A 22,123-nucleotide genomic window follows, 5' to 3' on the forward strand; every position below is an offset into this window, starting at 1 on the left:
TGGAACACTGTGTGCAGCTCTAGGGTTTCTACTGGGAGGATATACCTGTGATGGAGGGAGTCCAACAAGGATTCATCCCTGAGATGGAGGGTTTGTCTGACAAGGAAAGGTTAGTAAGAGTAGACCTATACTGTTCAAAAGTCAGAATAGGGAGAAGTGATCTCATTGAAACACAAAGTTCTTACAGGACTTGACAGTGGATACAGGGAACATAGAACAGTACAACACCGGACAGGCCATTGGGCCAATCCTGATGCCAATGTCCTCCTCTTGTGTATTATGCATATCTCTCCACTCCCTTCACAGTCACATTTCTATCTAAAAGTCTATTAAACTCCACCAAGCTGCCTGATCCACTACCGCCTCCAGTAACCTATACCTATTCCACATACCTACTACCCTCTGCATTAAAAAAAACTTGTCTCTCACGATGCTTTTAAACTTTCCCCCTCTAACCTTAGAAGCATGTCCTCAAGGTTTTGACATTTCTACCTTAGGGATAAGATTCTGTCTATCCTACCTATGCTTCTCATAATTTTAACAGCCTTTATTAGGTCTCCCCTCAGCCTCTGACATTCCACGGAGAACACCCCAAGATTTTCCATCCTTTCCTTATAGCAGCATCCTGGTAAACCTCTTTTGCGCCCTTTCCACAGACTTCACATTCTTCCTCAAGTGGGGTGACCAGAACCACGCACAGTAGTCCCAGTACAGTTGGACAAATGTTTGATATAGCTACAGAATGAGTCCCTTACTCTTATAGTCAGCACCCCTACCAATGAGGGCAAGCATGCCATACACGTCTTTACCACCTCCTCCACTTGTGTTCCTGCTTTTGATGAGCTATGGAACTGGTTACTCTGTACCTTAATTAGGGGTCTGCAATTAACTGTTAACCATTAACACTTTCTCCTTTGATTTGACCCTCTAAAGTGCAACACCTCACACTTGGAGTCATAGGTCACCACAGCACTGAAACAGCCATTTGGCCCATCTAGTCCATGCTAAACTGTTATTCTTCTGAGTCCTGTTGACCCATACCAGACCTCTTGCCTGGATTAAACTCCCATCAGTCATTTCCCTGTCCATCGTGCTAATCCATCAGTGATGTTTCCTTGTCTCTGGTGCAGGGAATCCAGAGGTATATCTCACGTGGGTCAGCCATTCATAACCAAGATAAATATTTTTCTTTCACTGAGAGTGCGGTGATCTTGTTCAAGGTATGTAAGATTCTGTGGGAACTTGACTGCGTAGATGTTGAGATGTTTCAGTTCAAGACTGGAAGACAATTACAAGATTAGTAGGCAGTTGTTTAAAACTGAGGTGAGTTGGAGCTTCTTCGCTTAGGCATTGGTAAATCTCTGGAATGTTCTGTCTGGGAGGATTATGGAGGTAAAATCAATGAGGATATTTAAAGGGAAAGTAGAAAGATCTTTGAACGTTTGGGGAATTGGCACTGTGTTGAGGCCTGGGGCAGATCAGCCATGATCATATGGAATGACAGAATAGCCTTTGAAGGGGTGAGTAGCCTACTCCTGCTTCTACTACCTCCTGTAAGGTTTAGAGGGCATTGAAGGAAGAACCTCTGCACCCAGAGGGGTCTCAGAACCTGTCTGAAAGTGGGATGGAGAAAGAGACACAAAATTTCAGTAATGTCTAGATTTCTCCTTGAATTGCCAGGGCAGAGGAGGCTATAGACCATGTGCTGGTATATGGTTGATGGCTAGTAAAGACATGGTGGGCTGAAGGGTCTATACTGTATCATTCATAAATGAGCATCTCTTAAAGGTTATCTCATCTTGTCTCTTGTGGCCTTGACGTATGCAAATTGCCAGTTTCCAGCTTCCTGCATTACATCACTGACCACTCTTCCATCATCGGTACTAAAGTCCTTTGGCATGTACGATGGCCATTTTGTAACCAGGAATCCTTTTCTTCATTAATTCTCAAGACTGAACATTCTAGAGCAGGGTTTCCCAACATTTTTATGCCATGGACCCCTACCATTAACTGAGGGGTCTGTGGATCCCTGTTCTAGAGCTACTTGGAAGTTTTACAAAGACAACACTGAGGCTTCTTGCAGTCAGAACACAGTCAAAGCCCCACAACCTTGACAATGTGGTTTGAAGTGGTTGACATGCAATCTGCAGAATAAACAACCCAACTTTGTTTTCTGAAGTGATTCTTAAGAACAGTTTCAAGCAGAATATGTAACTGCTGAAGGGACTGGGAAGACATTGACTATAAATCATATCTTCATATCCCTGCCAGTAGTACAAATGCTACAACTGCCCCTTCACCTCCTCCCTCAGCACCGTTCAGGGCTCCAAACAGGCCTTCCAGGTGAGGTGACACTTCACCTGCAAGCCTTTCGGGGTCATATCCTGTGGCCAGCGCTCCTGGTGCAGCCTTCTCTACATAGATGCTACCCGATGTAGACTGCAGGACTGCTTTGTCGAGCCCCTCACGCCGCCCATAACAGGCAGGATTTCCCTGGGTCCACACATTCACATTCCCATTCCAACATGTCAGGCCATGGCTTAGGCCATTCTCAGGTTGGAGGAGCAACATCTCATGTCTAGGTAGCTTTTAGCTTGACGGCATGAACATTGATTTATCTAACTTCCAGTGATTTCCCTCACATCCTCCTTCTCTCTTTTTCCATTTGCCATGGCTCCCCTCTTACCCTTTCTCTTCTTACTTCTCACCTCCCTCTGGTGCCCCTCCCCCATTCCCATGGTCCACTCTCTTCTCCAATCAAATATCTCCTACTTCAGCCCTTTACCTTTTCCACCTATCAGCTCCCAGCTTCTCACCCACCCACCGTCCCCTCACCTGGCTTCACCTATCACTTGTCAGCTTGTAACCCTCCCCCCTCCCCCACCTTCTTGTGTCTGGCTTCTTCCCCCTTCCCTTCCAGTTTGGGTGAAGAGTCTCAGCACAAAATGTCAACTGTTTTCAAAAATTCCCCTCCATAGATGCTGCCTGACCTACTGAGTTCCTCCAGTATCTTGTGTGTGTGGCCCTGGATTTCCAGCATCTGCAACACCTTGTGTCTTCATGTAAAGTATTTATTTTTACAAAGTGTAGTACTTTTTCTGGCTAGTAAAGCATTTTGAAGATCTCTGAAAGTTGAGAAATTTGCACAAAATATTGGAAGTTCACCATGTTTTTCCTTTATGTGCATGTTTTATTTTCCAACCTCACAAATTTATAAGTGGATACAGTGCATACTTTGGAGCTAAATGTACCCAGAACCAAAAATTAAAGAGCAAAGAAGATGATTGACAGGAAAGACTGCTGAGAAATGCTGAAAAGCCCCACACATTGCTCAGACACTGAGCCTTAATGTAATTGTCCTTTGAAGAGGCTCAATTGATTGGGTCAAATTGTAAGTACCATCACCTTCCCAGACACGGGATAGAAGGACAAAGATTCCATCCATGACTGTAGGGCCCTAGAGTTAATCTCCTTTTCACAGGACCTGAAAATATGATCTGATCTCTGTGTATCAGCAACAGCCTAAATATCCTCTCTGATTCATCTACCTGGCAGACAGGTCAAAGGGGATTGGTTGACACTGATAGGAAACACAGCAGGAACTATCTCCTTGGCACCAACCATCAAGTTAAAGCATTGAAGCTTCAGTGTAGGCACTAATACCTTTGCTCCTATTCAGAGTCCTTGCTCTCATCACTGTTGTGCAGCAACTTCTTCTGCAAGGAGGCAGCTATTTTCTTGGAAGTCTTTTTAAGCAGGGGGTTTTCTGGGTGGTTCTGCCTCATGTGGAGGTAGAGGTCCTCTTGGTTTATGGCTGTGAAGCCACACTCCTCACAGACGTAGAGCTTAGCTCTTCTCTCCTTGTAGCTGTACTTCTGTGCCACGCCATGGATTTTCTTCAGGTGTGACTCCAAGGAGCATCTCTGCGTAAAGGCTTTGTGGCAAAGGCTGCATTTGTAGGGGCGAATACCTACACAGGAAATAAAAAACATTGCAGCTTTTATGAACAGTTTCAACTTTATTACCATACCTTCACCTTCTCCATAATATGGACTCTCTCTGACTGAAGAAAGCTTTCAGACTATAGAGGTACACAATACCTTGCTGACAGTACCAGGGGAGCTTGTTTCTCTGAGGAAGTTTCAGAAATAAGTTGAGCCTCATGCAATGTCCAGGGGACAACTTGTATTTTATTACATTGCAAGTTAGCTCCGGCAGACTAGGTAGATGAGATTCAGTGCTTCATGAAGAACAGAGGGCATATCAAGGCACAGAAGAAGTCATAGTCATCCACTGCAACCAAGGAATATACCAGTTGTGACAGCTGTTTGAACCACTGGACCCAGACATCAGAGGCCGAGAGAGTGAAACTGCCCCAGTGCAACAGCTTTTCCATTTTAAAAACTCTCCTGCAAAGGCTCTGTCACCGCTGGATATGACAGACAACCAATCATTTTACATCACATGGGGGGGCAGGGCTAATGAAAGGGGTAACAATGGTCATGGGATGTCAAAACCAAAGAATCACAAGCAGGGGTAAGCCACTTGGACTTTAAGTCTGCTCCACCGTTCAGTGGGATCACGTCTGATCTTCCACCTCTGCCACTTTTCTATGGTTCTCGATTTCCCCAAGAATCCAGAAATCTATCAATCCCTGTTTTGAGCGAACTCAGTGGTTTAACCTCCATATTTAGAGATACAACAAGGTAACAGGCCCTTCTGGCCCAGTGAGCTCTTGGCACCTAATTACACCCATGGGACCATTCTCCTACTGAGCAGTGTGTCTTTGGAATGTGGGAGGGAACCGGAACCAACATGGTCACAGGGAGAATTTTACACACTCCTTACGGATCATGGCAGAAGTTCAACCCTGCCATTATAATAGCATTACAGTAATGCTACCTGCGTGGATTTGAGCACGGTGAAAGGTGGCGTCCAGAGGCAATTTATGCTGGCTACCACCCTTCCCCACACTGAACTTGGAGGCAGGATCTTGATCTGTGTTGACAATTCCTCCCCTAAGACTGACTACATTTGCCACTTGACCCGGAGAGTTCCCCCGGCAGCTTGTTTGTTGAACCTCAAAATTCTTCTGAACTCTAGAAAACACAGACTAGATTTTTTCAATCTCTCATATGGTACATCTGTCTTCCCTGGGAGCAGCAATGTCAGAATCAGGTTTATTATGACTGACATATGTCATAAAATGTGTTGTTTTGCAGCAGCAGTACAGAGCAATACACAAAACATATTATAAATTATAATAAATATACTACTTTATTCCTTATACCTGTACACCTGCTTGTTAATGCAAATACCTAATCAGCCAATCATGTGGCAGCAACTCAACATATAAAAGCATGCAGACATGGTCAAGAGGTTCAGTTGTCACCCAGACCAAACATTAGAATGGGAAGGAAATGTGATCTAAGTGACTTTGACTGGGGAATGTTTGTTGGTGCCAGATAGGGTGATTTGAGTATCTCAGAAACTGCTGACCTCCTCAGACTTTCATGCACAGACGTCTTCAGAATTTACAGGGAATACTGCAAAATAAAAAAAACACCCTGTGGGCAAAATCTCCTTGTTATGAGAGAGATCAAAGGAGAATGGCCAGACTGGTTCAAGCTGACAGGAAGGCAACAGTAACTCAAATAACCACCTGTTACAACAGTGGTGTGCAGAAGAGCCTTGAAGTGGATTGGCTACAGCAGCAGAAGATCATTAACACACACTCAATGGCCACTTTATTAAGTACAGGAGATATCTAGTAAAATGGCCACTGAGTGTATATAAAAAAGTAGTGCAGAAAGAGCAACAACAGTAAGGTAGTGTTCGTGGGTTCATTGTCAGTTTAGAAATCTGATGGCAGAGGGGAAGAAGCTGTTGCTAAAACAGTTTGTATCTTCAGGCTCCTGTACCTCCTCCCTTATGGCAGTGATGAAAGGAGGGTGACTCCTGGATGATGGGGGTCCTTAATGATGGATGCTGCCTTTTGAAGATGTCCTCGATACTGGGGAGGCTGCTGCCATGGTGGAGCGGGCTGAGTTTACAACCCTCTGCAGCTTTTTACGATCCTGTGCATTGGCTCCTCCATATCAGACGGTGATGCAACCAGTTAGAATGTTCTCCTAAGTACATCTGCAGAAATTTGCTAGTCTTTGGTGACATACCACGTCTCCTCAAACTCCTAATGAAATGTAGCCACTGGTGTGCCTTCTTCATAATTGCATCAATATGTTGGGCCCAGGATAGACCCTCAGAGATGTTGATCCTTGAAGCTGCTCATCCTTTCCACAGCCGACCCTTCAATAATCAGATTTACTACCTGCCATACTCCTTCCAGAGGTGAAAGTAAAACCGTAAACATGTAGATAGGCCCTCCGTTGATCAAGGTCAATCATGGATGTCGCATGCTTGCTGTCTACACAAACCTGGGCAGTACGATTTGGAGAGCAAGCTGTTGCCCATGCAGCAGGCCCCCCAACCCACCCATGCAGCTGATGAATCCAAAGGAATGTCGGAGATCAATATGGTTTTCTGTCAGCAGCGTCACAGGGTTGCCAGTCAGCAGTGAATCAACGTAGGACTGCCTCAAGGACTCCAGCTCTGGATTTTTCCTCAGCATTTGCTCCCAAAGCCTTCCCCATGAGTGGGTATAGCCGCAAGGCAGTGGGGGTTTCAAATCAGAGTTTTCCTTCTAGATGAGCTGCCAACCACGGCCCCGTCGGCCCGCAGTAAACACGTACATGTTGTAAAAAAGTGTACTGGTGAGAAAATGGCTGCAACAACAATACAAATGGGTTTAACAGGCCACATTAGCAATGTCACTGAACCAGTCAGAAATTTCACCTTCAACACTTCCTCACTCTGTGGCTAATGAAATTTTTATTTTTACGTAGGAGGTATCCATTCCTAGTTGGAGCAGAAGTGAATGCTAGAAACACTTGGTAGGTCAGGCGGTGTCTGTAGAGTGTGGGGGTTCGCTGGGCTACTTCAGCCCCCGTTGTCATACTGACTGGAAGCTCTCAGCTCTTGTGTAACATACAGAGAGGAGTTTCCAAAACTAGGGTCATTCTGCTTTGAGCCGAGAAGCTTGAGAGATCAAGAGGGGCATAATTTTAAAGTGATTGCGGAAATGAATGGGGGGAACGTTAGAGGTAATTCTTTTAACCTGTAGAATGGTGGGTGTGTGGAATGTGCTGCTGGTAGAGGCAGATACATTAGAAACATTTAAGAGACTTAAGTAGGCACAGGGACAAAAGGAAAATGCAGGGTATGCGGGAGGCGGTGGTCGAGTTGATATTGGCGTAGGTTAAACGCACCATGGGCTGAAGGGCTTGTCTGTGCTGTAGTGTTCTATGATGAGACCAAAACTGCCGTAATACTGCTAGAACAGTCTCACCAGGAGCCTGGACGAGAAGACTAATTGAAGTGGTCACAGATTCACTTTTTGAGAGTGTCTTTAGGAGTAAAGAATGGGAGGGTTTTGGTTGGGGGAGGTTGCAGAGCTGACTGTCTGGGCACCTGAAGGTACAGACACAGACACAGCACTGCACTCAGTATCAGATGTTTATTAGGCTTCACACTCTACACACAGTGACTCCAGGTTCAAGTCACCAAATTAAACCCACAGCAGCCACCAACTCTAGTACTTTTCTGGAGGTTTTCAGTCACACTCAATGCCTTTACTCCGAAAAAAATAGACGCGGTGGAATGTGTTTTCGTGAAGAAGAATGCTGAGTAAGTATTGGTTATAGATATTCTGTAGCACACATTTGATGAATCTATGGAAAATAAGGTGCTAGATGTAAGATATCTTTTGGACTATTGTTCTTAGGATTCATTCACCATCTGAATCGGATCCTGTTCCACTCAATATGACCAATAAATATGAATTCCACAGTAATGAAAACAATGATAAGAGGGGACACACAAGTGTAAAGAAATACCGGCAATGTAAGTCATCTGTGTCAAGGCGACTAGTCCAATCACCAGGTTATCGCTACCCTGCTACAACCCATTTCCCTAGACCCCTCTGGCCCTCTCCACCTATTGTCCCTGCAATGTTCTTCTCTGTCTCCATTCACTCTCCCTGAACCCTACTTTCTCCAGAGCTGCCTCTCCCAAGGATTGGCACAGTAATGTAACATCTGCTGGAAGGCTGGGGTTCAATTCCTGCTGCTGTCTGCAAGGAGTTTGTATGTTCTCCCCACGACAGCGTATGACAACTCCCCCACTCCCCTCTCCCCGTCCACTCTATCTAGGCCTTTCAATGTTCAATGGTTTTCAATGAGATCTCCCTTGTTTTCTAAACTCCAATGAGTAAAGTCTCAGAGACATCAAATAATCCTCATATGATATGCTTTTCATTGCTGGGATCATTCTCATGAACCTCCTCTGGGCCCTCTCCAACGCCAGCACATCTTTTCTTAGATAAGGGGCCCAAAACTGCTCCCAATACTCCAGTGCTTTATAAAATCTCAACATACCATCCTTTTTATAATCCATTTCCCTTGAAATGAGGGGTAACATTGCATTTGGCTTCCTTACAAGTGACTCAACCTGCAAGTTAAATTTTAGGGAATCCTGCACAAGGACTCCCAAGTCCCTTTGCACATCTGATTTTTGAATTTAGAAAATAGTGTACACTACTTATTTATTCCTTCTACCAAAGTGAGTGACCATACAATTCTCTATACTTCATCTGTCACTTCTTTGCCCATTCACCCAATCTGTCATAAATCCTTCTGCAGACTTCCTCAGCACTCCCTGCACCTTCACCTATCTCTGTATTGTCCACAAACTTGGCTACAAAGTCATCAATTCCATCCTCAAAATCATTGACATATAACGTGAAAAGAATTGGTCCCAACACTGACCCCTGTGGAACATCACTAGTCACCAACAGCCAACCAGAAAAGGCTGCCTTTATTCCCATTCTCCATCCCCTGCCAGTCAGCCAACCTGCTATCAATGCTAGTATTTTTCCTATAATGCCATGGGCTCTTTTCTTGTTTATCAGCCTCATGTGCCGCACCTTATCAAAGGCCTTCTAAAAAGCCAAGTAAACAACAGTAATTTGGAAGAAGCAGGATAAGTTCATCCCAAGAAGAAGAAACATTCTAAAGGGAGGATGAGGCAACCATGTCTGACGAGGGAAGCCAAAGACAGCATAAAAGCAAAAGAAACAGAATATAACATCACACAAATTAGTAGAATAACAAAACAAAAAATATAGACCATAGAACAGTACAGGCTGTGTTGAGTTTTTAGGCTACTCCAAGACCAACCTAACCCTTCCCTTCCATATAATCCTCCATTTTCCTTTCATCCATGTGCCTATCCCAGTTTTTCTTAAATGTCCTTGATGTATCTGCCTCTACCACCAACTTTGGCAGCATATTCCATGCATCCAGTACTCTCTGTGTAAAACATTAAAAGAGGATATGTACGGGAAGATTTTCAGATAGAGTATATAAAGAGTAGAATAAAGGCAAGATTGGGCATTGGTCTGCTGGAAAATGACATTGGAGAGGTAGTAATAAGAAACAAAGAAATGGTGGATGAACTCCTTAAGTATTTTCTTAGAGTCATAGAAAAGTGCAGCACAGAAACAGGCCCTTCAGCCCATCTAATTTGTGTCTAACCATTTAACCATGGCTACTCTCATCGACCTGCACCTGGACCATAGCCCTACCATCTATGTGCCTATCCAAACTTCTCTTAAACGTTGAAATTGATTCTGCATGCATCTTCACCCTTAGCCCATGACCTCTGGTTATAGTCCTACCCAACCTCAGTGGAAAAAGCCTGCTTGCATTTACCCTATCTATACCCCTCATTATTTTGTATACCCCTATCAAACCTCCTCTCAATCATCTACATTCCAAAGAATAAAGTACAGTACTAACCTATTCATTTTTTCTTTCTAACTCAGGTCTTCCAGATTCAGCAACATTCTTGTGAATTTTTTTTGTATTCTTTCAACCTTATTTACATCTTTTCTTTAGGTAGGTGATCGAATCTGCACACGAGTCCAAATTACGCCTCACCAATATCTTGTACAATTTCAACGTAATATTCCATCTCCTGTACTCAATACCTTGCATCAGTCTTCACTGTGGAAGACCCCAGCAGTGTGCCAGAAATTCGAGCGTCGGGGTGCAGAATTGAGTGTAGTTGTTAGTACAGTGGAGAAGGTGCTTTGGACGCTGAAAGGTCCAAGGCGGATAAGTCATCAGATGGACTACACCGCAGAGTTCTGAAAGAGGTAGCTGAAGAGATTGTGGAGGCATTAGTAGTGATCCTTCAAGAATCACTAGATTCTGGAATGATTCTGTACAGCTGGAAAATTGCAAATATCACTTCCGTTCTTTAAGAGGGGAGGGAGGCAAAAGACAGGAAATTATGGATCAGTTTCTGATTTCAGTAGTTGATTTCTGTTATTAGGGGTGAGGTATTGGAGTACTTGGGTTCAGTTGATAGAATAGGCCAAAGTCAGCATGGTTTCCTCAAGGGGAAATCTTGCCTGACCGATCTGTTGGCATTCTCTGAGGAAAAAAAATAAGACAGGATAGAGAAAGGAGAGTCAGTGGATGACATTTTCTTGATTTACAAAAAGCCTTTGACAAGATTTTGCACATGAAGCTGTTAAACAAGACAAGAGCCTGTGATATTACGTATGTGAAAGATGCCAACATGACCAGAAGACTGGCTGACCGGCAGGACACAGAGTGGGAGGAGATGGGGCCTTTCTGGTTGGCTGCCAGGGTTCTGCAGGGAGTGGTGTTGGGACTACTTCTTCTCACATTACGATACATGTGAATGATTTCCATGATAGAATTGATGGCCTTGTGGCTAACTTTGCAGACAATACAAAGATAGGTGGATGGACAGGTAGTATTGAGGAAGCAGGAGAATTTAGGCAGATTAGGAGAATACAGAGCAGGGAATTGTATGGAAATGTACTTTGGCAGAAGGAATAATGACAGACTTTTTTTCTAAACGGGGAGCATATTCAAAAATCAGAGGTGCAAAGGAACTTGGGAGTCCTAGGACAGGATTCCCTCAAGGTTAACTTGCAGATTGAATCAGTAGTAAGGAAGGTAAATGCATTGGTAGCATTCATTGCAAGAGGACAGAATATAAGAGCAAGGATGTGATGCCGAGGCTTTATAAAACATAGGTCAGACCGCACTTGGAGTATTGTGAACAGTTTTGGGCCCCTTATCTAAGAAAGAATGTGCAAGCATTGGAGGGGGTCCAGACAAGGTTTACGAGAATGAACCCAGGAATTAAGGGGTTAACACATGAGAAGAATTTGATGGCTCTGAGCCTGTACTCAGTAGAGTTTAGAAGACTGGTGGGGGGGGGGGGTGATGGAATTCGTCAACTTCATCAACTTTACCTCTAACTTCCACCCTACCCTTAAATCACTTGCTCCTCTTCTGGGACCTCTCTCCCCTTTCTTCATCTCTCTGTCTCCATCTCTGGGGCAAAAGGTCTACCAATATCTTTTATAAGCTGACTGATTCTCACAGCTATCTTGTCTATACATCTTGCCACCTGGAAAGATGCCATTCCCTTTTCTCAGTTCCTTCATCTCCACCACATCTGTTCCCAAGACGAGGCTTTCCTTTCCAGAACTTTAGAGATGTCCTCCTTTTTCAAAGAACTGGGTTTCCCTTCCTCCACCATTGATGTTGCCTTCACCTGCATCTCCTCAATTTACTAGACATTCACCGTCACCCCCTCTTCCCAGCGTCTTAACAGGGACAGAGTCCCTCTTGTCCTCACCTACTACCCCATGAGTCTCAGCATCCACAACATTATTCCTCACAACATCTGTCTTCAATGGGATCCTACCACCAAACACATCTTTACCTTCCCTCCACTCTGTACTTTTCACAGGGATCACTCCCTCTGAGACCCCCCTGCCACTAAGCTCCCTCCTCGCACTTAGCCCTACCAAGCAGAAGGCGTGCTTAACCTAGCCATTCACCTCCTCCCTCACCTCCATTCAGGGCCCCAAGCAGTTCTTCCAGCTGAGGAAACAATTCAGCTGTGAATCTGTTGGGGTCATCTACTGTATCCAGTGCTCCCGATGTGGCAGCCTATACATTGGTGAGGCCAACTTTGCCGAGCACTTCCGCAACAAGGAAGATTACTCACTGACCAACCATTTTAACTCCAGTCCCCATTCCCATTTGACTGGTGAGTCCATGGCTCCTCTCCTGCCATCATGAGGCCACACTCAGGTTGGAGGAGCAACAGCTCATATTCTGTCTGGGTGAAGACATGAACATTGTTTTCTCTTATTTCCAGTAATTTTTCCCCCTTCTCCCTTTCTTCTCTCTTCTTTCATTCCCCGCACTGGCTCCCTCTTACCTCTTCTCTTCTCCTTACCTGCCTATCACATCCCTCTTGTGTCCTTCCTCCTTCCCTTTCTCCCATGGTCCACTCTTTTCTCTATCAGATTCCTTCTTCTCCAGCCCTTTACCTTTTCCATCCAACACCTCCCAACTTCTCACTTCATCCCTCCTTCCTCCACCCACCTGGCTTCACCTTTCACCTTCTAGCTTTTACTCTCCCCCCACCTCTTCTTAATCTGACTTCTTCCCGCTTTCTTTCCAGTCCTGATAAAGGGTCTTGGCTCGAGATGTTGATTGTGTAATCCTTTCCACTCATGCTGCCTGGCTTGCTAAGTTCCTCCAGCGTTTTGTATGATGTGCTTCTATCCTCCCATTTGACACTATGACACATACTGTATTTCACACACCTTTGCACATTGCTTGTTTGTTATTTGTCAGTCTTTATGTGTAGATTTTCATAAATTCTATTGTATTTCTTTATATTCCTGTAAATGCCTTCACGAAAATGTATCTCAAGATAGTATATGGTAACATATATGTACTTTGATAAAAATATACCATGACTTTGACGACTTCTAAAGGTCATAATGCAAAGCATCTGAAAAGAACTACTACTCCCATGACGCTCTCAGTGAGGACGTCCCCGTGGGTGGGGTTTACGGACAGACGTACCAGTGTGCGTCCTGACGTGTCGCTTGAGGTCGAAGGTGTCGTTGAAGCCTTTGCCGCAGTACGTGCATAGGTGGCGCTTCACCTGGTTGTGACACTTGAGGTGCCGGTTGAGCATGCGCTGCAACCGGAAGCCCTTGCTGCACACCTGGCAGCAGAAGGTGGCCTCGCTGCACTCGCCAGTTGTGATCTGTTGCAGGGGGGAAGGGGAAGCGAAGCCACTAATTAGCTGCACCGTTAGAACCAGATTCTGAGCACGCAGAACCCGACAGAAGGAGCACAACGATACCACAAGTCCACCCTCTTTTCCAGTCCATTACAAAAACACAAGAGTCTCAATAAAGTGGTGTGACCTTGAGGAGGCTGCAGTACACACGCCACACATGATCGTTCATTCAACCAATTAACCAGCTTCACTAACCAAAAGTCAAAGGAGACTCCCGGATACCGAACCGCCGTTTATCGAAAGCGTGAATCTCTGCTTTCTTCCAACACACTTTCAATTCTCTACAAGCAAATCAGTTGTATGTCGGACCGTCATCTTTTTAATACTAATTGTGAATTTGAGAAGGTTCGGCTTATTTTACTCAGAGTGACATTTCAATTAATACTCTGTGTGTATATAATTAAAAATATACAAATTGAATTGTCTTTATGTAGTATAAAACAAAATTTATAATTGATTAGCGACTTATTAATTAGTAAATAATATGAAATTAGCATAATACCTGATTACTGTTACACATAATCAGGAATAATGTACCGTATTAAACTTTATTTAATATATAATCTGAAGTGATGCAATTTATATTTTTATATAAAGTGTAATCTGAAATATGTGCAAGCCGAAATAACTAATTGGTATCATATAGTGTATACAATCTGAAATAATGTAATTGGAATTACGTTTAATATCATGTATGAATTTGTAAATAATATAGTTTGCATAACATTAGTTCCAATTATACAATATGCTGTGTAATATAATACAAGTTGAATAAGTTCTGTAGATTTTACACGGGCATTGGACAGCCTGAACTGTACAATTTAAATATAATTTATTGTAGAAGCTAATAATTTGAGCTGCTCCACTGCTCTGCTAATTTTATAGAGCTGATTCAGCCTTCAATTCAGCAAAAAAGGATCCTTTGAACTAATTCTGTGCTAAAAGATGATACACAAAATTGTAATGGAATCATAATTTACAATTTATGATTGAAACTTCAACGTTTAGTAAGTTGATAAAGGATTGTAGTGTGATCAATAAATTGGATTGTACGTAGGCACAACTGAAATAATGTTTTATACAAGGCGCTCCACATTCAATCATATAATATTTACATAATGCACAATCGGATAATTCGGTTTGCCCAGTGATATTAAATTCTACAGAGCAGATTGAATTTGCTTCTTAAATATGATGTGTAATCGGAAATAATAAATACTACTTTTAATAATAAATTTAAAAACTATAACTCACAGAGCGAGTTAGTGGATCAGTTTATTTCGTTCGATTGATCAATAAAATAATTAATGTTGTCCAGTTATGTAGTACACATATTACAATGTACGACTATAAAAATAAGCTACAGAAGGTGCTTTTAGGGAAAAATGGATCTCTCCCTCGCTGTATAACAATGTATGAAAATAAGAAAAAAGCTGGAGACGCTGTACAGGTGCTCAGTCACGTTAACCTTGTTTCTCTTCCCACCTGCTGAGCATTTGCAACGTTTTCCTATTTGATTTAACATAATGTTTAATATAACGAAAATCTGTATTTCATTCATACTTGATATTGTTTCACATTATTCGTTATATTACAGGCATACATTAATATATGCCTGTGATTTTGTTTAGTGTGCAATTTCAATACACTAAAATGAATATGTTACTTTCGATTTCTGATATAAAATATATTAAAACAATGTGCACTGTATTAAATAAATTGAAGGTAATTTTTATTTGCTATGCCAAGGTATTTTTTTTGGGGGGGGGGGTCTTTACCTTGCGGTCCTTATTAATGCGCGGCTCTCTGGGTCTCGTTTAGAGACGAAGATTTCTCTTTACTTTGCCGAGTTTGGTGATGATTAACCAGAGTTCCAGCAGCTTGGCCTTACCTTGATTTTCGTTCGCAAGACACTGCGCTTTTTGAATTCCGACTCCAGAACTTGCTCTTCAGCATTCTCCTGGCCCGGTTCGGTCTTGCAAAGGAGGCGGCGCTCGTTTGAATCGTTTAACAGTTCGTCCAAACCGATTGTTCCAGGTGCGGTATTTTCGGTTTTCCCTTCTTGGTAACCCGGGAAACTATTCAAAATGACTGGAAATGGGAAATAAAACTTTTACACAACGGTGACCGGTGCAGGGTGATCGTTGCGGGGACCGTTGGCCGTTGGGAGCAGTTTGAACAATGGGTTGTGATTTTTTTTTTAGTTTGTTTGAATTCTGGGTGTTGTCGGGCACTCCGATCAGTCTCCGACTGAAAGGAATGCAATGTGATACCCGCCATGAATTCGACCCTTGGCCGGCGCCTGTAGAAGCGGAGCGGGGCCCCGGGTCCCGTTATGTTTACGCTGGCAGGTTGCAGTTTTAAGCGACAATGTGGGTTGGGAGGGGGTGCCCTCCGTGTACGAAGACGCCGACTCCCCTCCCCCTCCTCGAATCTGCCAACAGACCTGGAGACTGGTGGAATCAGAGGGCAGAGAGCGCCCACGCTGCAGTATAAACACTACCTGCCCTTTTATGGGACTTCGGTATCCGGAAGCATTGCGGTGCCCCGTTGAAAGCTCCCCGTTCTCTTCCGAGATGGAAACCCGCCCAAATGAAGAAGTGGGGAGGGGGGCTAGAGTGTTCGTCTTCAGCTCAGTGTTAGACCACCGTGAGACTGCGCCTCTTTCACGGGCTCTGCCCGCTGTACTTGTTTGGACCTTGTTCGAGCATTCTCCCAACAGGCTGTAAAGGTAGATTGATGCTGATAGTGAGAGGGCTTTTTTTTGTGTGCGCGGGACAGAAGGCCAGTCAATAGTCTCTGCCCCTCTCCCTATTTTTATCCCGTATTCCCTTTCTCCTCTGCTCTCCTTGCCCCGGCACCCCTCCCCCCCCCCCCGCGCCCTCACCCCCCCCCCACCCCCAGCTCTGGCCACCTTCACCCCCGGCCAAGCCTGCTCACGTCCGCTTCACCTGGTATGTAGGTGTCGGCGCGCTCCTCGTCGGGCAGCCCGTTCCAGTCGCGGATCTCGGGATAAGGCTCCTTCCTTTTCACCAGGAATGTCCTGGGCATGGCTGCGAGCGCTCGGCGGGGATGCAGCAGAAGCCGGGTTCCCTCCTACCTCCAGCTGACCCCCCTTTCCTTCATACAAATCGGATCCTTCTCCAGGCTAAGTCCCGAGCCTCCAGGTGTCTGGGGAGAGGCCGATCCCGCTTCCTCCGGAGTCTTTGCTTTATTTTAGAGAAGGCTTGGCGAGGCGAGGTGTTGAGAGAAAGACCCACCTGGCCAGCTACCTTTGCGCTAACAGGAAAAAGTTTGCTCCTGTAATTGAAAATACAACAGGAAATTTGCGAGGGCGCATGCGTTCTGAGAAAATAACGGTGTCAACAAGCCCTTGTACCTGTCTGACCGGTTGGTACAGCTTCGTTTTGTTCCCTGCCCTTCTCATCGCACGGATGTTTGCAAAACGGCCAACGATACAGCGACCTTTGTTGGTTTTTGTGCTCTGCACACGTTTAATATAAGGATATGCTTCTTCCAACAAAGATGTTTTACTCATTGACCGGTAGCATATTTCACCAAACTTTGATCATCCCAAGTTTTCGCTGTATTCTGCCCTCCCCCTTATAGAGTTTCTGCGATTTTCACCCCCAGATTTAGACGAGCTAACCAGGTGAAGTGAGAGAAAGCGGTGTGGGGTTTTCCGGTGCTGGACTGCATCGGGATTGACTGTGTTCGCAGCCAATCCAAGTGCATACCTGGATTTTTTTTTAAATGCCTGGAAGGGGTTTGCAAGCATTTACCACCCTTCCTGTTAAGATGAAATCTGAGATCATATCAGCTCTTGTAATAAATATGGCTGGTCGTTGAGAAGGGCAAACAGTTTATTGAACGGCAGGAAAGTGTACCGCCTCCCTCTCTCCTCCCCGTTTAAACCCACCCCACACCTTCTGAAAAGGTGATGCCCAAATCGAGGATCGCGCATGAAGTATCAAACCGCGCGGTTCTATTTCCACACGGGGTGCAGAGAGCGTCAGCTGAACTGGAGAAGCGAGGCGCTACTTCGTGTACCGTATTCAGGCAGGCTAACCTACGCGAGTTCCACTGCCGGAGAGAGATCTCCCTTCCTCCGGTTCAGGGCGCGTTGCTTCATTTATTTAGCAAATCTCCCCTAGCGTGTTCTTGCATTGTGTCAGTTCCAAAACTGCTAATCGCTTGCTGTGGTGTGAAGAGCCACCCCACTCGCCTTCCACCGTCACCACCGCCGCTTCGTTTTTAACCAGATTAATAGTCTCTTGTACACATCTCTCTATGCGCTTCTACAAAATTTAACTCCCAGACATTTACGCCGCGTTTCGGCTGAATAGACACTCTACCGAGAACCTCTTGCTCACTCCCGTTGACTAAACCAGGCGTCACCAGCACGTGGTAACGGTTTAGGAATTTCCACTTGCACAAAAGCCGCGCGAAACACTAAACCGTAGGGTTTGTCTCTCAATCTCACTGGGAGCAAATAGTTGTTTTCGCCTTACGGACATCCATGGGCAGAAGAGTGGCTGCGGGCAAGGGTATGAAATAACAGGTACGCCGCTCTGCTGGCAATGATTGGGCTGCTGGTCACTGCTACAAGTTTTTTTTCCAAAAATACTTTATTCAGAAATATTACAAAATAAAAATAATTACATACAGGAAAAGAAAACCATTCGTTGACTGTGAGTCCTTATTCAATACAGTTATTAACAATAAAAATTTTGCGTTGACTCTGTTCATTTACAAATGAAAGATGTTTACAGTAAATCATGCGTTTACTCTCAACCCTTGGTCAAGAGTTAAGACTTATTAACAATCAAAATTTTCAACAATAAAGGCAGGCAATGGCTCTAATACTTTCCCAAATTAACAATTCCACCCACTCCTTGGGCACCATGTTGATTATCTGTCCACACCGCTGATGAGGGTAGGTCTCCTCCCCACACAACGGGTGATGAACGTTAAACTGTGTTCCTTCCCCACCGGGCCTTCGCGGTGGCTGCACCAAGTTTGAGTGCATCCCTCAGAACGTACTCCTGCAGACGAGAGTGTGCCAGTCGGCAGCATTCTCCCACGGACATCTCCGTCAGCTGGCAGACCACCAAGTTTCGGGCCGACCAAGTTTTGCAGTTGTGGTCAAAGTAAAATAGTATTGTGCGAACGATTAGTAACTCCACAGTCAAAAACACGCGAGTAACAATCTTCCAGCAGGCACAAAGGTGACTTACTGATAAAATTCGTTGGTTTTTGAAACTTGTGCTCAAATTGAATGTAGAAACGTTTGTGTAGAAAACTGCATAACGAACTTTCCCTCGGGTTGGTTTCGCATTTCTTTACTGAATGACTTGTTTTCACGGGTATACCATTGGTGTTGGTTTGGTGGGCTGGTGAAGGGAAGAGCCGATAGGGATGCCCCTGTCACATGATTGCTGGATCAACCATCGCATAATCCAAAAACATACAGTACCTCCATCAAACCCGGTCCCAATGCAGAAAACGGTGGCTACCATCCAGACCATCGCAGGCAAAATCCTCCCCACCACGGAGCGCATTTACAGGGAGCACTGCCGCAGGAAAGCGGCATCCATCATCACGGACCTCCTCATTCCAGGCCACTCCTTCATTTCCCTACTACCATCAGGCAGGAGATACGGGAGCTGCAGGTCGCACACCACCAGGGTCAGGTACAGATATTATTCTTCAGCCGTCACGCTCTTGAACCTGCACCGATAACTTTACTCTCCTCAACTCTGAACTGATTTCACAGCCAACAGACTCACTTTCAAGGCCTCTACAATACACGTTCCCAGTATTTATCTTTGCACAATCTGTCTTATTTTGCACATTGGTTGATCGTCAGTCTTTAATAATGTACAGTGGCATGCAAAAGTTCAGGCACCCCTGGTCAAAATTTCTGTTACTGTGAACAGCTGAGCCAGTAAAAGATGAACTGATTTCCAAAAGGCATAAAGTTAAAGATGACACATTTCTTTAATACTTTAAGCGAGAAAACTTCTTTATTTCCATCTTTTACTGTTTCAAAATAACAAAAAAAGAAACGAGCTGAAGCAAAAGTTTGGGCACCCTGCATGGCAGTACTTAGTAACACCCCCTCTGGCAAGTATCACAGCTTGTAAATGCTTTTTGTAGCCAGCTAAGAGTCTTTCAATCCTTGTTTGGGGGATTTTTACCCATTCTTCCTTGCAAAAGCCTTCTGGTTCAGTGAGATTCTTGGGCTGTCTTGCATGCACTGCTCTTTTCAGGTCTATCCACAGATTCTCGATGATGTTTAGGTCGGGGGACTGTGAGGGCCATGGCAAAACCTTCACCTTGCACCTCTTGAGGTAGTCTATTGTGGATTTTGAAGTGTGCTTCGGATCATTATCCTGTTGTAAAAGCCATCCTCTTTTCATCTTAGGCTTTTTTACAGATGGTGTGATGTTTGCTTCCAGACTTTGCTGGTATTCAATTGAATTCATTCTTCCCTCTACCAGTGAAATGTTCCCCGTGCCACTGGCTGCAGCACAAGCTCAAAGCATGATTGATCCACCTCCGTGCTTAACATTTGGAGAGGTGTTCTTTTCATGAAATTCTGCACCCTTTCTTCTCCAAACATACCTTTGCTCATTGCGGCCAAAAAGTTCTATTTTAACTTCATCAGTCCACAGGATTTGTTTCCAAAATGCATCAGGCTTGTTTAGATGTTCCTTTGAATTTTATGAATAGAACTTTTTGGCCGCAATGATATCAATGTGATCCTTGAGCTTGGTGGTTTTTAGCAAGAGTTGAAATGTCTGGTTCACGTGTGACAGCAAAAGACTTAAGTCCCCATATGTAACAATGTCTAAGCAGTTTCTGTTCTTGGTGAGTACGTGGCTCACTGCACTGGAGCCTCTTTCAACAAGATAGGAGGATGGAAATGCAATGAAGAGCAGTTTGGCTCTTCTCCAAAGACCAGGAAACTTCATATGACAGTGTCGCCATATACCACAAAAGAGGACATTTTTGAAAAAAGCATTTTTGCTTCTTCATCATTCTGAATTTCAATAATTTCTTCCTGCAAGCTCTCTTCCTGTTATTCCACCTTGAAAAGGAATGGGTTAATTACAAATACATGAATTGATTCTGAAAATCCTTCTTCAGTGACTGCAGGTGTAAGCAGTACACTTGCATATCACCGTCTGTGAAAGAGAATGCCATTCTTCTCCCAATCTTTTGCCTATATATTTCCAATTTTTCAATAAAAGTGGACACTGCATTTTGGCCTGGATTAAAGTGAAATTCTCATCCTGCCAATTCATATTTAGAATGTTCATTTTGCCATACAGATCGACTAGGTATGCCACATCTCCATGTAGAAGTTCAATCTTGTTTCCCAAGGTCTTGTCAACTTTGAACAAAATTCAACCAGTGTCAAAAAGATCAAAGAAATTTTTAAAGCAGCAGCCTTTTGAGAGCCAATGGACTTCAGTGTGAAGAAGCAGGCATTTAAACACTCTATCGCTATCTTGGCACAACTGGTGAAACATTCTGCTATTTGATAGATGAGCCTTAATTTTGTTGACAGTAGATATTACAAGAGTCATGTTTGAAAAAAAGTTACAGGCTGAGTTTTTGGCTGCAAACCTTGATGATGAATTGCACAATGGATTACAAAGAGAGTTGGAATTTCTTTTTTCATTAATGCCACTAAACTAGCATGGCGACCTGTCAAATATGGTGCTCCATCTGTTGTACAAGAAATCATGCTCCTAATTAGAATACTTTTATTCTCAATGTGCATTTTGAGTTCTTTGTAGATTGATTCTCTGTTGATATTTGTTTTTAACTTTTACAAAAGAGAATCTCTTCATAAACTTTTCCATTTTTGATAAACCATACATATGCCTTCAACAATGCTTCATTGTCTCACACAGTTAACTTATCCAATTGTATCCCAAACTCTGTTTTTTTGTAGTTCTGTGCATAGTTGATCCTCAATGTCTTCACTCATTTCAACAATATGACGAGCTACAGAGTTATTACACAGAGGAATTGATCTTAAAATACTGATATCCATTTTGAGAACAGTGGTGAGCAGTTCCGATTCAGCAGGCATTATTAATCCTTTACAAGTCGTATGGGATTTTCCACACTTTGCTATCATTTTGGAAATGTTATAGGAAGCAATGAGACCATTATCAAGGTCATTTTTAGCTTTCTTGGCAAATGACTGGAGTGTGCAATGCTTTTCAAATGCTTCCTTCATCTTCAGGAATTGAGTGATACCAAAGTAGCCTTTTCAGGGTTTCTTTTATAGGATCAATAGGTACATTTAATGTCAGAGAAATGTATACAACATACATCCTGAAATTCTTTTTCTTTGCAAACATCCACAAAAACAGAGGAGTGCCCCAAAGAATGAACGACAGTTAAACGTTAGAACCCCAAATCCCCCCCCAGCTCCCCTCCACGTACAAGCAGCAGCAAGGCAATGACTCCCCCTCCTCCACCCGCAAAAAACATCAGCGCCCTCCACTGAGCACTCAAGCATGCAGCAAAGCACTCAAGCATGCAGTACCCCGAAGACTACTCGTTCACCCAGGAATTCGATATACCATAGGCTCTCTCTCTCCCTAATAAGGGAAAAAGAAGTGTTCCCGTTTCACAGTGAGAGGGGAGACATAACAAACAACTCACTGATTTATGGTGTTAAATATCTGTTGCGTCGCTTTTTCCGAGTTCTTCACTCAGAATGGGCCCCAGAAAGGCTCACTTCTCTGGACACACAGCCAGCATCTAACCCACTGCTCTCGATGTTCCCTATTCTCCCGCAACGCCTCAGTCAGAGGCTTCGGCCTTGAAT

At 44.0% G+C, this 22,123-nt stretch overlaps 1 protein-coding gene across 1 annotated transcript; it reads right to left on the reverse strand.

The window, feature by feature from the left end:
- Positions 1-3,178: 3,178 nt before the first annotated feature.
- LOC140202255 (transcription factor Ovo-like 2) lies at positions 3,179-16,576 on the reverse strand. The gene is made up of 4 exons (XM_072267132.1): positions 16,221-16,576; positions 15,161-15,360; positions 13,047-13,233; positions 3,179-3,970 (listed from the first exon to the last, which is right to left on the reverse strand). Exons 1-4 carry the CDS (start codon positions 16,318-16,320, stop codon positions 3,672-3,674), a joined length of 786 nt encoding a protein of 261 aa, XP_072123233.1. The 5' UTR covers positions 16,321-16,576; the 3' UTR covers positions 3,179-3,671.
- Positions 16,577-22,123: the final 5,547 nt, after the last annotated feature.

The sequence above is a fragment of the Mobula birostris genome, chromosome 8 (assembly GCF_030028105.1).
Source record: "Mobula birostris isolate sMobBir1 chromosome 8, sMobBir1.hap1, whole genome shotgun sequence".
Taxonomy (NCBI): domain Eukaryota; kingdom Metazoa; phylum Chordata; class Chondrichthyes; order Myliobatiformes; family Myliobatidae; genus Mobula; species Mobula birostris.

What these genes read in the sequence shown, in the direction of transcription:
- LOC140202255 (XM_072267132.1), bottom strand. Translation starts at nt 16,320, where the DNA reads ATGCCCAGGACATTCCTGGTGAAAAGGAAGGAGCCTTATCCCGAGATC. An exon ending in CGCCGACACCTACATACCAG is followed by an intron (nt 15,361 to 16,220) that starts GTGAAGCGGACG and finishes TCCCATTTCCAG; the next exon opens with TCATTTTGAATAGTTTCCCG. An exon ending in TCTTGCGAACGAAAATCAAG is followed by an intron (nt 13,234 to 15,160) that starts GTAAGGCCAAGC and finishes CCCCTGCAACAG; the next exon opens with ATCACAACTGGCGAGTGCAG.